This window comes from Erinaceus europaeus, chromosome 6, assembly GCF_950295315.1.
Source record: "Erinaceus europaeus chromosome 6, mEriEur2.1, whole genome shotgun sequence".
In the NCBI taxonomy this organism is placed as follows: Eukaryota; Metazoa; Chordata; class Mammalia; order Eulipotyphla; family Erinaceidae; genus Erinaceus; species Erinaceus europaeus.
Window position 1 is genome coordinate 15068628 of NC_080167.1, and position 15478 is coordinate 15084105.

The 15478-nt window shown below is 44.8% G+C and overlaps 1 protein-coding gene across 9 annotated transcripts in view; it reads right to left on the minus strand.

Moving 5' to 3' along the window:
* KDM2B (lysine demethylase 2B) overlaps positions 1-15478 on the minus strand; it is a 151851-nt gene that overhangs the window by 112100 nt on the left and 24273 nt on the right. For all 9 annotated transcript variants that reach the window (XM_060193140.1, XM_060193139.1, XM_060193135.1 and 6 more), the window contains 2 exons: positions 1056-1234; positions 770-876 (listed from right to left, as the gene is read on the minus strand). In XM_060193140.1, the coding sequence (XP_060049123.1) occupies positions 770-876; positions 1056-1234 (286 nt within the window). The remainder of the gene's footprint in view (positions 1-769; positions 877-1055; positions 1235-15478) is intronic.

The window sequence follows — 15478 nt, forward strand, 5'->3', positions numbered from 1 at the left end:
TAGTGGGCACGTGCAAAGTCAGGACTGTGTGGTGAACAAGTGGCCCCTAGATTCTTCAGATAGAAAAAGTTTTGAGGGGGTCGGGCGGTGGCGCAGTGGGTTAAGCGCATGTGGTACAAAGCGCAGGGACCGGCGTAAGGATCCTGGTTTGAGCCCCCGGCTCCCCACCTGCAGGGGAGTCGCTTCACAGCCGGTGAAGCAGGTCTGCAGGTGTCTTTCTCTCCCCTTCTCTGTCTTCCCCTCCTCTCTCCATTTCTCTCTGTCCTATCCAACATCGAATTACGTCAACAAGGGCAATAATAATAACCACAACGAAGCTACAACAAGGGCAACAAAAGGGGGGAAAAAATGGCCTCTAGGAGCGGTGGATTCATGGTGCAGGCACCGAGCCCAGCAATAACCCTGGAGGAGGAAAATAAAAAAAAAAGAAAAAGTTTTGAATCAGAGACCCCAGAACAGCAAAGAACAGAAAATGAAAATCGCCACTACAAGGACATGGTGTCTCTTGGGGCAGACAAATGTTTGGCAAGTGTACACACACACACAGAGAGAGAGAGAGAGAGAGAGAGAGAGAAAGGGAGAGAGAGAGAAAGGGAGGGAGGGAGGGAGGGAAGGAGAGAGAGAGTTTTCAAGGCTCACACCTTGGCTCCAAAAGGGATGGGCTATAAAGCAATGCTCAGGCCTCCATGAACAGCCAAGGAGCAACCTTTCCAAATGCCAGTGCCCTCTAAGACTGAGCATCAACTCTTCACAGAAGTTACTCTCTTACTTCTTCACTTTGGGGTACTTCATCTCTGCAATGGCATTCGTGGCTTCCGTTTGCTTCTCCTTCAGGTGCTGTGGCCACATGTTGTCCACCCAGTCCACCAGGTCTACCTGAAAGCCAGACCACCATCAGCACTTCCCGTTTCCAGGTGTCCAGTTGGGCTCCCATGCCAACCTCATTCCCAACATCCCTCCCAAACCACCCCCAGATGCCCTCAAGGAACAGAGCAGGGGTGATAAGGTAAGGAGAGGTGGAAGAGGCTAGGGCAGTGGACCCCACCCGGGCCTACCACTGTGGGACGCTTGACCAAGTGCTCCAGTTTGGTGTGGCTGAACTCCAGGCTGATGACGTTGTACAGCTTGTCCCGCTGAGCCTCGGGTGTCTCGTAGTACCGCACAAACTGAGACATGCTCATTTCTGTGCCCTTCTGGGTGTTCACGTCCATCACATCCACTAGCCGCCGGCTACCTAGGGAAACAGAATCCACACACTGGTGGGGTCCAGATCTTACACAACAACCACAATAAAACAAATATGGGCCTCCTCCAGGCATCTTCATATGCCTCAACTCCTATGCCAGCATCACTTGATTGCCTTCTCTGTCCATTTTCCGTGCTGAATCTCTTTCCTTCATCACTATAGCCTCCACTCTAGTCCAATCCACTACAACTGCCCTCCAAGAAAACCCCAAGAGCTTCCTACAAGGACCACAAAATACCCCTTTCTGCCCATCTTAAATACTGCTGCCACACTGAGCTTTCCCAGAGACCTGACCTAAAACCTTCAATGGCTCCCCACTGTCCACTAAAGACTGCCTTACCATGGCACGCAAGGACTCTGTTTCTTCCTAGCACTAAGTTCATACTTATTACTAGAGCTAATTTCCTGTTTAGAGTCTCCCTCTCTCACCTGTGAGACCTGGAAAGTCACTTGACTTCTCTGACCCTCTGTGTCCTCAGAGTTAGTGATAAGGATTAAGTCAGACAATGATTACACAAGTACTCAGCAGTGTCTGGCGCTAACCACAACTCCCCTGGAACATATCTCCTTGCCACCTTTGCTGTCTGTCTGCTCTACCTTCATCTTATCTCACAGGCAGAAATTTCATCTGCCCTGCTCACTACTCTACCCCCAGTATCTAGAATTAAGCCTGGGCCAAAGCTGAGCACTGACCTGGTAAAAAGAAAGAACGGAAAAAAAGGTAAAAAGGAAAAACAAACAAACAAAAAAAACCTGCTGGTGGTTCGGGAGGTGGCGCAGTGGATAAAGCATCGGACTCTCAAGCATGAGATCCTGAGTTCAAACCCTGGCAGCACATGTACCAGGGTGGTCTGGTTCTCTCTCTCCTCCTATCTTTTTCATTAATAAATAAATAAAATCTTAAAAAAAAAAAAAAACTGCTGAATTAAGGAGTGAGGGTCCTTCCTCAGCTAAATCCTCCTTCTCAGTGGTTCTTAGAGAGAAAGGACCTACACTGGATGGTAACCTTCAGAAGGGAACCTTCACTGCTAGCATGGGGGAAACCACTGACTGACAAGCTCCTCAAGGAAATCAAGACATTTCAGGGGCTCAACTTCTCCATCTATAAAATGGGTATAACAATAGCTCTCCAGCTTAACAAATTGTTTGGCTTCATATGTTAACTCTCTTTTCAATCACCAGGTTCCAGATGCCACCAGGATGCTGGCTAGGCTTCCCTGGATTGAAGACCCCACCAATGTGTCCTGGAGCTCTGCTTCCCCAGAGACCCACCCTACTAGGGAAAGAGAGAGGCAGACTGGGGGTATGGACCGACCAGTCAACGCCCATGTTCAGCGGGGAAACAATTACAGAAGCCAGACCTTCTACCTTCTGCAACCCTCAACGACCCTGGGTCCATGCTCCCAGAGGGCTAGAGAATGGGAAAGCTATCATGGAAGGGGGTGGGTTATGGGGATTGGGTGGTGGGAATTGTGTGGAGTTGTACCCCTCCTACCTTATGTTTTTGTTCACTAATCCTTTCTTAAATAAAAAATTAAAAAAAAAACAAAAAAAACAATAGCTCTCCAACTTTAGCTAAGGTGAAAGGAACAAAACAAAACTAAGGGGAGGGGGTTCCTGAAAGAGAAAAAAAACACAAAGTCAACTGCTGAATTAACAGGGGTCTATGATGAAACCTGCCATTTCCTATCTAGTAGGACTCAAAACGAGCATCATAATTGAGGTCCAGTTAATAGGCAGTGATGCACAGGGCTTGTATGCATGAGGCTCTGGGTTCAATTTCTAACACCACATTTTATAGCTGTATTTGGTTCCTTTCTCACACTTGCAAAAAGGAGGGGGGCAGGATTTGAGCCAGAATTTGAGCAGCCAGCACCGTGCAAATGGGAAGCTTTACAAGCAGTGTATCAGTGTTGTGTTGTCTCTTGTTCTTGCTCTACCTCACTGGTTCTCTCTCTGATATTGAATTAAAAGGGAATTCATCAAAAGCAGCTGGATCATGCAAGCATGAAGACCCAGCAAAAGCTCTGGCAGCAAAATATAAGTAAACAAGTAACACTTTAATTGAAAAAAAATTAGCCATTTTTAGAAGTATCATGAGGTCCTATCATCTGAGAAGGGGAAAGATACACCCCTCCCCCGACCAGTAATGAATTTCTGAACTCAAGTGGTCATCCATATGTTGCAAAAGTCAAATGGCAGCCAGAGGCAATTCTTGGCAGATGCCTATTTTATATAATCCCATAAGCTAAAAATGACTTTTGCTTTCTTTCTTTCTTTTTTTATTTGACTTGATAGGACAGAGAGAAACTGGAAGGAGATGGCATAAAGAGGGAGAAAGAGAAACCCCTAGAGCACTTTTACTGCTTGTGAAGCTTTCCCCCTTGCAGGTGGGGACCAGCGGCTTGAACTTGGGTCCTTGTGCATGCTAACACCTGCATATAACCAGGTGTGCCACTATCTGGCCCTCTTTTCCTTTTCTCTTTTTCCATTTTTAAGTATTTTTAAATATATATATTTATTTATTATTGGATAAGAGACGGAGAAAAATTGAGAGGGAAGGGGGAAAGAGAGAGGGAAAGAGAGGGCCCAGCAGTGGTATACCAGGTTAAGTGCACATAGTACGAAGTGCAAGGAACCGTGCAAGGATCCCCAGACTCCCCACCTGCAGGGTGGGGGATTCACTTCACAAGCTGTGAAGTAGGTCTGCAGCTGCCTTATTTTTTTTCTCTCCCTATCTTCCCCTCCTCTCTCAATTTCTCTGTCTTATTGAATAAAATGGGGGAAATGGCTACTAGGAGCAGTGGATTCACAGTGCAGGCACCAAACTACAGTGAGAGAAGAGAGAGAGAGAGAGAAGAACCTGCAGCCCCACTTTACCACTCCTGAAGCTTTCCCCCTGCAGGTAGGGGCTTGAACCCAGACTTTTGCACACTGTAATGTGTCTGCTTAACCAGGTACGACCTAGTGGGGGTTGTATTGTTATATGGAAAACTGGGAAATGTTAGGCATGTATTTACTGTCGAATGTAAAGCATTAATTCCCCAATAAAGAAATTTTTTATAAAAGAAAGAAACAGGGAATCTGGCTGTAGCGCAGCGGGTTAAGCGCACGTGGCGCAAAGTGCAAGGACCGGCTTAAAGATGCCAGTTCGAGCCCCCAGCTCCCCACCTGCAGGGGAGTCGCTTCACAGCTGGTGAAGCAGGTCTGCAGGTGTCTATCTTTCTCTCCCCCTCTGTCTTCCCCTCCTCTCTCCATTTCTCTCTGTCCTATCCAACAACGACATCAATAACAACAATAACTACAACAATAAAACAACAAGGGCAACAAAAGGGAATAAATAAATAAATAAATTTTTTTTTTAAAAGAAAGAAACAGCTCACTTGAATAGTATGTGTATGACCCAGGTAGAAGCCTGGCACTCATGGAATAGAAGCTTCAGTGCTGTGGTCTCTCTAGATCTTGCTCGCTTTCTGAGGGTGAGGGAAAGAGGAGGGGAAGGAAAGAAGAGAATTGAACAGAAAAGAAAAAGGAAGGAGGTCCAGGAGGTGGCGCAGTGGATAAAGCACTGGACTCTCAAGTCTGAGATGCTGAGTTCAGTCCCTGGCAGCACTTGTACCAGAGTGATGTCTGGTTCCTTCTCTCTCTCCTCCTAACTTTCTTTCTTATAAATAATAAATAAATAAACAAACAAACAAACAAACACAAATTTTTAAAAAAGAAAAGGTCTCATGAAATTAACTTAAAACAAAAAAAAAAAAAAAAAAAAAAGGAAGAAAGGAAATCCCTACTTCCACAGATATAAAAGCACTGGCTGAACCTATGGTTGATGAAACTGCAGTGGAGACGCATGGCTTCAACAAAGACTGACTATCCCACAAAGCCTGAAAATTCACACTCTGGTTCTTTTCTTTTTCTTTTAATAATAATTTAAATTTATTGGATAGAGACAGAGAAATCAAGAAGGAAAAGGGAGGAAGGGAGAAACCTACAACACTGTTTCACCACTCATGAAGTTTTCCCCATGCAGGTGTGGACAGGAGGCTTGAACCTGGTCCTTGTCCACTGTAATGTGTGCATTCAACCAGGTGCACCACTACCCGGCCTCCTTTTTTCTACTCTTTTTTTTTTTTTTTTTTTCTGTTTCCAGGGTTATGACTGGGACTCGGTGCCTGCACTATGAACCCACTGCTCCTGGAGAACAATTTTTCCCCTTTGTTGCCCTTGTTGTTTATTGTTGTCATTGCTGTCATTGTTGTTGAATAGGACAGAGAGAAATGGAGAGAGATGGGGAAGACAGAGAGGAAGAGAGAAAGATAGACACCTGCAGACCTGCTTCACTGCTTGTGAAGCGACCCTCCCAGCAGGTGGGAAGCCAGGGGCTTAAACCAGGTCCTTGTGCTTCGCACCATGTGCAGTTAACCCACTGCGATATCACCTGGCCCCCTCTTTCTTCTCTCTCTTCCTTCCTCCCTTCCTTTTTTTCTTTCTTTCTTTCCTGATCCTCCTCCTCCTTCTTCTTTTTAACATTGTATTTATTTATTACTGAGAGAGCAGGGGAGAGAACCAGAATATCACTCTGGAACATATGCTGCTGGGTATCAAACTCAGGACCTCAGGACCCTTGAGGGTCCAGCACTTTATCTACTGCACCCTGCACCACCTCCTAGGCTACTCACCCTCTGGTGTTTTTTATTTTGTTTGTTTGTTTGTTTTTACCAGAGCATTGCTCAGCTCTGGTTTATAGTGATAAGGGGATTGAACCTGGGAACCCAGAGCCTCATGCATGAGATTCTCTTTGCATTACCACTATGCTCTCTCTCCTGCTCTATTAATATTCTTTTAATATTTACTTATTTATGAGATAGAGGGATACAGAGAAAGCATATCACTCTGGCACATATGATACCAGGAGTCAAACATAGGATCTCATAAATGAAAGTCCAATGCTTTATCCACAATTCCTGGGACAATTCCTGGGACACCTCACCCTCTGGCTCTTTAGAGAAAGTCTGCTAGCTTTGAACTAGACAAAACCCTACTTACAACTTACAAACCAAAGTCCTACCTCCATTCCATCCAATCTGCCCCATAACAGGCCCACAGTCAATATTTGTTGAGTAAACACAGGATGCCTTTTACATGGTAAGAACTGAATAATAAAAGTAATCCCTTAAGCATGAAGACCACGGAAGCTAGTATCTTTTGGTTTGATATTTCATTTGCACAAGAACCCCAGAAGCTAGGTGAAGCTTACAGTCTTTCAACGGAGGAAACCAATGGCTAGAGATGTTATGAATGACATAAGTCCCTAGAACAGTTTCCCTCAGTTAAATAATCAACATCTCCTGAGTACTTCAGCGCAGGCCAACAGGCCCCATACAATACCTACCATTAATTGTGAGAAGTTCTACCAGTAGGATTGTAATTACCCCACATGATGGTGGGGAAAGAGACTGACACCTGAACAACTAACTTGCTCCCAAAATGCCCAGCTAGAGAGCAGCAGGGCTGGGATTTGAAGTCAAATCAATTTCATTCTTCTCCCTTAGTCCCTTAGTTCTCTGCCTGGTGCAATACTGAATCTTAATACTTAAATCTTAATGCTGAGGTTGAAAACTAGCCCCACTCCCACCTTTAGTGGCTGGTATCTGACCCCTGGGCTCCTGGGGAGCCATGGAGACTGACTCTGCTTCTGCATCAGGAACACAGATCCACCAGGGGGCAACCCTGAACTTCGTTGGAAGTTGCTTTTAGAGGTGCTGGCTCCTTTACCAGGGAGGCTTTTCTGGAATAACCAGCAAACAGTGAAGCTGCTGTCAGAGCAGAGGAAGATGAGGAATGAGTCTCAGGATCTCCTCACACCACTGACAGTCTCTCCCAATCCTGCTCAAGATCTTATCTGCTAAGTCTGCTGTGAAAGGGGTTTACTGGGCAGATGGAACATCAGATAAAGAACCTTGGGCTGGGGAGTTAGCTCAGCTTGTCAGATCACAGAACTGGCATGCCTGAGGCCCCAGATACTACATGTTCTGTCCCCAGCACTGTCTTAGGCTAGGGCCAGACTATTTATTTTAGCTAGAAACGGAGAAAGTGAAAAGCACCACAGCACCAAAGCTTCCTCCAGTGCACTGGGGCCAGGCTGGAACCCGGACTGCACACATAGCAAAGCAGCACACTATTTCACCAGCTCTAGTTACTATAGAGAGAGAGAAATAGGCCGTGCAAGCCCAGGAAATGAACTTGAGAGCTCACACCTGAGAGCCCAATACTTTATCCACTGTGCCATCTCCTCTCTCATAATACACAAATAACTCTAAAAGACAAATAAACAAACAAAAGCAAGCCCCAGAACCTCAATCAAGTCAACACTAAGGGATACCTATTCAGCACAATACAGGTTAGAGTTAATATGCCCTGGTTTCAAAGCCCAGCTGAGCCTCGGGTCACTTAACTTCTTTTTTTTTTTTTATCTTTATTTATTTATTGGATAGAGACAGTCAGAAATTGAGAGAGGGGAGTCGGGCTGTAGCGCAGCGGGTTAAGCTCAGGTGGCGCAAAGCACAAGGACCGGCATAAGGATCCCGGTTCGAACCCCGGCTCCCCACCTGCAGAGGAGTCACTTCACAGGCGGTGAAGCAGGTCTGCATGTGTCTGTCTTTCTCTCCCCCTCTCTGTCTTCCCCTCCTCTCTCCATTTCTCTCTGTCCTATCCAACAACGACAACAACAATAATAACTACAACAATAAAACAACAAGGGCAACAAAAGGGAATAAATAAATAAAATAAATATAAAATAAATAAATAAAAAAATTGAGAGGGATGGGGGAGATAGAAAGAGAGACAGAGGGGACTGGGTGGTAGCGCAGCGGGTTAAGTGCATATGGTGCAAAGTGCAAGGACCAGTGTAAGGCTCCAGGCGTGAGCCCCCGCCTCCCCACCTGCAGGGGGTCTCTTCACAAGTGGTGAAGCAGGTCTGTAGATGTCTATCTTTCTCTCTCCCTGTCTTCCCCTCCTCTCTCTTGATTTCTCTCTGTTCTATCCAACAACAACAGCTATAATAACAATAACAACCACAACAAAGGCAACAACAAGGGCAACAGAATGGGGGGAAAAATCCTCCAGGAGCAGTGGATTCCACTGAGCCCCAGCGATAACCTTGGGTGGGGGTGGGGAGAAAGAATTTAAGAGAGACAGAGAGCACTGCTTCACCATTCACAAAGACCGGGACTCCAATCTGGGTCCTTCTGCATTATAGCACATGCGCTCAAACAGGTGCGCCACCCCCCAGCCCCAGGTCACTTAACTTCTGAGTATCAATTTCGTTATCTGTAACATGGGAATTAAGCCTACAATGTTGTCTAGAGACTAAAATGAAATCATGCCCCTGAAACCCTTTTGAGAAGTGACTGTAGGCAGGCAGTATTCCCTAATGGGATCAGTACCCATGGAAGGAGAGTGAGGTGGTAGAAGCCAGCTTGAGAAACCAGTCCCACTGGCCCAGCCTATGACGACTTTAAACAAAAGATGGTTAATGGGTGTGGAGACTTGGAGTGCAGGGTTAAAAACAGTCTAAAACTGACTGTGGTGGTGTCTGCACAACTCTAACCAGATGAAAAAATATGGGATTGTAAACTTTCAATGGGTGAATGGTAAATGAAGTTAAAATGTTAGTTTTAAAAAGGCATCAAATGACTGGCAAACTTTCATTTTCCTTCTAAAGTTCTTCTATCAACATAAAAATACACACACATAAAAGGAAATGTAAATTATTCAAGCATAAGAAGGAACAAGGTTCTGACGCAAGCCACAAACTGAGAAACCTCAAAGACATGATGCGAAGTGAAAGAAGCCAGATCCCAACGGTCGTGTTCACCTACCGCTTGACATGAGAGGCATGGAAATGTCCAGAACAGGCCAGTCCACAAAGATGGATGGCAGAAATTCGATTATTAATCAACAATTAGCTGATTGCCAAGAAGTGGGGGAGGAAAAACAGGGTAGCATATAATGGGTATGAGTCTCCTCTTAGGATGTTGACTATAGCTTTAGAGGGGGTCTGGGAGATAGTCCACCAATAGAGCATGCACTTTGCCATGTGTGAGGACCCAGGTTCAAGCCTGCATGGAGGAAACTTCAAGAATAGTGGAGTAGTGCTACGGTGTCTTTCCTCTCCCTCTATTTTTTTTTTCTAAAAAAAAAAAAAAGAGGAAGAGGAGGAGAGTAAAAGAGTTCACTGGTCACACAGGCACAGAACCTCTTCTCATATACATCTATATACTGAGAAGAGCTATAACTCTTCTCATTTACATCTATATACTGAACACTTTATGGATTAAATGATATCGTGTCTGGATACGCTTCAAATATTGCAGGGGGGAAGAAGTGTTTTTTAGATTTTTTTAAATATTTATTTATTCCCTTTTGTTGCCCTTGTTGTTTTATTGTTGTATTTTATTGTTTTATTGTTGTTATTGATGTCATCACTGTTGGACAGGACAAAGAAAAATGGAGGGGGAGAGAAAGACACCCGCAGGCCAGCTTCACCACTTGTGAAGTGACTCCCCTGCAGGTGGGAAGCCGACACTCAAACAGTGAACCTTATTCTGGACCTTGAGCTTTGCGCCACGTGCACTTAACCCACTGCGCTACCGCCAGACTCCCGAAGAAGTGTTTAGAGTATGAAAAGGCAAGCGAGCTTATTATATATTGTCTACTTTTTTTTTTTTTACCTCCAGGGTTATTGCTGGGGCTTGGTGCCTGCTTTATTTATTAATTTTTTTATTTTCCCTTTTGTTGCCCTTGTTGTTTATTGTTACTATTAATGACATCGTTGTGAGATAGGACAGAGAGAAATGGAGAGACATGGGAAAGATAGAGAGGGGGAGAGAAGGATATAGACACCTGCAGACCTGCTTCACTGCCTGTGACGGGCCTCCCCTGCAGGTGAGGATTTGGGGGCTCGAACCGCGATCTTTACCCGGGTCCTTGTGATTTGCGCCATGTGCGCTTAACCCACTGCGCTACCGCCCAACTCACGGTGCCTGCATTATGAATCCACTGCACCTGGAGGCTATTTTTTCCCTTTTGTTGTCTTTATTGTTTTATTGTTGTTATTGATGTCATCGTTGCTGGACAGGACAGAGAGAGAAATGGGGGGGGAGATAGACACCTGCAGACCTGCTTCACCGCTTGTGAAGTGACCTCCCTGCAGGTGGGGAGCCAGGGGCTCGAACTGGGTCCTTGAGCTTCTCGAGGTGTGTGCTTAACCCGCTCCTCTACCACCTGACTGCCTTGTCTACTTTTTTCTAGACAGGCAGAGAGGCACACAGAGAAAGGGTGAAAGAGACCACAGTACCTAAGTTTCCTCCAAAGCAGTAGGGGCCGGGCTTGAATATGGATCAACACTTGACAAAGAAGCACACTATCCAACCAAGCTATTTTACCAGCCCTTTCTGTCTACTCTTGTTGTTTTTTTTCCCCCCCTGATAAATACAACATACAAACTTTATTTAACAAAAGCAATAGGTAAAGCCAAACAGCCACTTAAGATAAAAGTTGGGGGCCCGGTGGTGGCGTACCCAATTAAGCACACATATTACCAAGCTCAAGAACCCAAGTTTGAACCCCTGCTCCCCATTTACAAGTGATTTGCTACACGAGTGGTGAAGCAGCCCTGCAGCTGTTTATCTTTCTCTCCCTCTATCTCCCCATCCTCTCTCAAATTAGAAAAAAAAAAGAGAGAGAGAGAAAATGGTCGCTGGAAGTGATGGATTCACAGTGCTGACACAATGCCAGAGTAATACCCCTGGTGGCAGTAAAAGAAGATGGGGGTGGGGGGGGAGGAGAAAAAAATTTACTAGAAGAAATTCTGTAATGTGGCGCAAAGCGCAAAGACCAGCTTAAGGATCCTGGTTCGAGCCCCCGGCTCCCTATCTGCAGAGTTTTGCTTCACAAGCAGTGAAGCAGGTCTGTAGGTGTCTATCTTTTCCTCCTCTCTCTGTCTTCCCCATCTCTCTTGATTTTTCTCTATCCTATCCAACAACAATAATAACAATGGAAACAAAATGGAACAAAATGGAAAAAATGGCCTCCAGGAGCAGTGCATTACCGGGCCCCAGCAATAACCCAGGAGGCAAAAAAAAAAAAGAAAAGAAAGAAAAGAAAAAAAAAATTCTGTCTTAAATATCTTGTAACTACTTGTTACATTAGCTTGGTAATGTGTGTGCCATTGCATTTTACTGAGCTCTGCTGTTGTGAAGAATACGGCTCAGTGCACAGGTAAGCATGAACCATTTGTACATTTTTCAAATATTCACTGAATGCTACATGTGCCTAAGCATTAACTTTGAAAGATTTCACTAACAGTCTGTTATACTTCATTTATGTTTGTCTTTTAGAAAAGGCCATTTAAAGAGAAGGTGTGTGGCTCTGGTTCAAGAGTTATGTAATGAACCCAGCCTCAACCCTGTGGGATATCAAGTCTCCAGTCCTATGCAGACACCAGATGGGTTTGGGTTCTTGTTTGGAAAGTTCTCTGGGGGGGGGGGGGTGGACACAGCATGCCAGTACGCATTGTGCTCACTAAAGTATCAGAGTAGTAGACCTGCTCCTGGGCTATTCTGCATCAGCACAGAAGGGAAGAGAAGCAAGACCACATTACACCAAGGCAATGGACAGTTTCACACCTGAAGGGTTCCACAAATCCTGGAGGATTTTCCATTTTCTTTTCTTTTTAATATTTTATTTAGTAATGAGGGGAGAGAGAGAAAAAGAGAGACAGAGAGAGGACAGACAACACTCTGCTACATGTGTTGCCAAGGATAAAACTCAGGACACCTCATTCTTCAGAGTCCAACGCTTTATCTACTCTCAGACCACTCTTTTTTACCAGCTCTAACTTATGGTGGTGGTGGCTTGAACCTGTGACTTCAGAGCCTCAGGCATGAGAGTCTCTTTTGCATAACCATTATGCTACTTACCCGTCTTTTTTTTTTTTTTTAATAGAAACAGAAATTGAAAGGGGAAATGGAAAGGGAGACAGAGATAGCCACAGCACTAACTCACTACTTGTTAAACTCCCCCCTCCCCCTTGGCGGGGACTGGGGCCTTAAAACCTGGTCCTTAAGTGCTGAACCAGGTGTACTACTGCCATGCCCTTTTTTGTTTATTTATTTGTTTATTTTTAAAGAGAGGGTTGGGTGAGGGAGATAGCATGATTTTTATGCAGAGACTCTCATGCCTGAGGTTCCAAAGTCCCAGGTTCAATCCTCCATACCACTATAAGCCAGAGCTGAGCAGTGCTCTGGCAGAAATAAAGTAAAATAAATGAATTAAATTAAAAAATAAGTAAAGACAGAAGATGGGAGAAAAAGAAAGAGAGAGAATGAGACACACCATAATACTGCTCCAATGTTTGTGAAGCTTCCCTCCTGCACGGTGCTCTCGTGTGTTGACCAGGAATTCAAACCCGGGTACTTGTACGTGCTCAAAGTGTGTGCTCTGCATGGTCAGCTATCTCCCAGCCCTACTGTTAAAACCTTTCAAGTCCAGGGAGACAGCAGCATCTATAGTGCCTCTGCATCCAGAAATCCCAGCTTCAATCCCCAGCTCTACCATAAGCCAGAGCTGAGTGCTCTGGTAAATATAAATAAATAAACAAATAAATAAAAATAAAATAATAAGGGAGCTGGGTGTTGGCACACATGGTTAAGCACATACATTACCATGCACAAGGACCAGGTTCCAGCCCTTCTTCCCTACCTGCAGGGGGAACGCTTCAATAAGTAGTGAAGCAGGGCCACAGGTATCTTTCTCCCTCTTTTTAAAAATTTATTTATAGGGGCCAAGTGGTGGCGCACCTGGTTAAGCCCACATGTTACAATGTGCTAGGTCCCAGGTTCAAGCTACTGGTCCCCACCTGCAGGAGGAAAGCTTCACAAGTGGTGAAGCAGGGCTGCAGGTCTCTTTCTCTCTCTCTCCCCTCTCAATTTCTGGCTGTCTCTATCCAATAAAAAGATAATAATAAGAAAAAATTAATTATTTATTTTCTGCCTCCAGGGTTATTGCTGAGGCTCAGTGCCTGCACTACCAATCCACTCCTCCTGGAGGCCATTTTCTCTATTTTGTTGTCCTTGCTGTTATTGTTGTTGTTGTTGGATAGGACAGAGAAATGGGGAGAGAAGAGAAAGACAGAGAAGGGGAGAGGATAGACACCTGCAGACCTTCTTTACCGCTTGTGAAGAGACGCCCCTACCCCCACAGGTAGGGAGACAGTGGCTTGAGTGGGGATTCTTGTGCTGATCCTTGCACTTTGTGCCATTTGTGCTTGACCCACTGCACCACCACCACCACCACCACCACCACCACCACCACCACCACCACCACCACCACTACCACCACCACCACCTTTTTTTTTTTAACCAGAGCACTGCTCAGCTCTGGCTTATCTCGTAGTGCAGGGGATTGAACCTGGGCCTTTGGAGCCTCAGGCATGAGATTCTGTATAACCATTATGCTATCTACCTTCACCCTTCTTTCCCCCCATCTCTCCTTCCCCTCTCAATTTCTCTCTATCCTATCCAATAAAATGGAAATGAAAAAAACAAAGAAAGAAGAGAGTGGTCTGGGAAGTGGTACAATGGATATAGCGTTGGACTCTCAAGTGTAAGGTCCTGAGTTCAATCCCTGGCAGCACATGTATCAGACTGATACCTAGTTCTTACACTTTCTGCCTATCTTCTTTATGAATAAATAAATAAAATCTGTAAAAAAAAAAAAAAAAAAGAGAAAAGAAATGGCTGCTGGGAGTGGTAGATTTGTAGTGCCAGCACTGAGCACCAATGACAACCCTGCTGGCAATAAAAATAATATTAATACTAATATTAATAGCAATTAAATTAAGTTGTTTGCTACCAGGGTTACTGCTAGGACTGAGCACCTGTAAACTTGGCCTTTTTTTTTTTTCCTTTTTCTTTGATAGAGGTTGATAAAAAGTGATAGAGGGAGTTATGCTGTAGCGCAGCAGGTTAAGCGCTGGTGGTGCAAAGTTCAAGGACCGGCTTAAGGATCCCAGTTTGAGCCCCAGCTCCCCACCTGCAGGGGAGTCGCTGTTGTTGTTGGATAGGACAGAGAAATGGGGAGAGAAGGAAAAGACAGAGAAGGGGAGAGAAGGATAGACACCTGCAGACCTTCTTTACCGCTTGTGAAGCGACGCCCCTACCCCCACAGGTAGGGAGACAGTGGCTTGAGTGGGGAAGCAGGTCTGCAGGTGTCTTTCTCTCACCCTCTGTCTTCCCCTCCTCTCTCCATTTCTCTCTGTCCTATCCAACAATGATGGCATAAATAACAATAACTACAGCAATAAAAAACAACAAGGGCAACAAAAAGGAACAAATACATTTTTTAAAAAATTTTCTTTCTGGGGAGTTAGGCGGTAGCGCAGTGTGTTAAGTGCAAGTGGCGCTAAGCACAAGGAGCGCTGGAAGGATCCCGGTTCCCCACCTGCAGTGGAGCTGCTTCACAGTTGGTGAAGCAGGTCTGCAGGTGTCTATCTTTCTCTTCCCCTCCTCTCACCATTTCTCTCTGCCTTATTCAACGACGACGACATCAATAAGAGCAATAACTACAACAATAAAACAACAAGGGCAACAAAAGGGAATAAATAAATATTTTAATTTTTTTTTTTTAATTTTCTTTCCAGTGGTCCAGGAGATGGTGCATTGGATAAAGCATTGGACTCTCAAGAATGAAGTCCTAAGTTCAATCCCCAGCAGCACATGTACCAGAGTGATGTCTGGTTCTTTCCTCCTATCTTTCTCATTAATAAATTATATATTAATTTTATCTCCAGCAAAAATAAGTTTTAGGGTTTTCTAAAATAAATTTTAAGATCATTGATTTATTCACCTTTTTATTAATTATGGAGAGGTACTCAAAGCATTATTCTGATATATGCAATGCCTGAGATCAAACTCTGGACAGGGGGTCCAAAGCCTTATCCACACACCACCTCCCAGGCCAAACAAAGAAGATTTCTTTTTTTATTCCCTCTTGTTGCCCTTGTTGTTTTATTGTTGTAGTTATTATTGTTGTTGTTGATGATGCTGTTGTTGGATAAGACAAAGAAATATGGATGGGGAGGGGAAGACAGAGGGGGAGAGAAAGATAGACACCTACAGACCTGCTTCACTGCTTGTGAAGCTACTCCCCTTGCAGGTGGGGAGCCGGGGC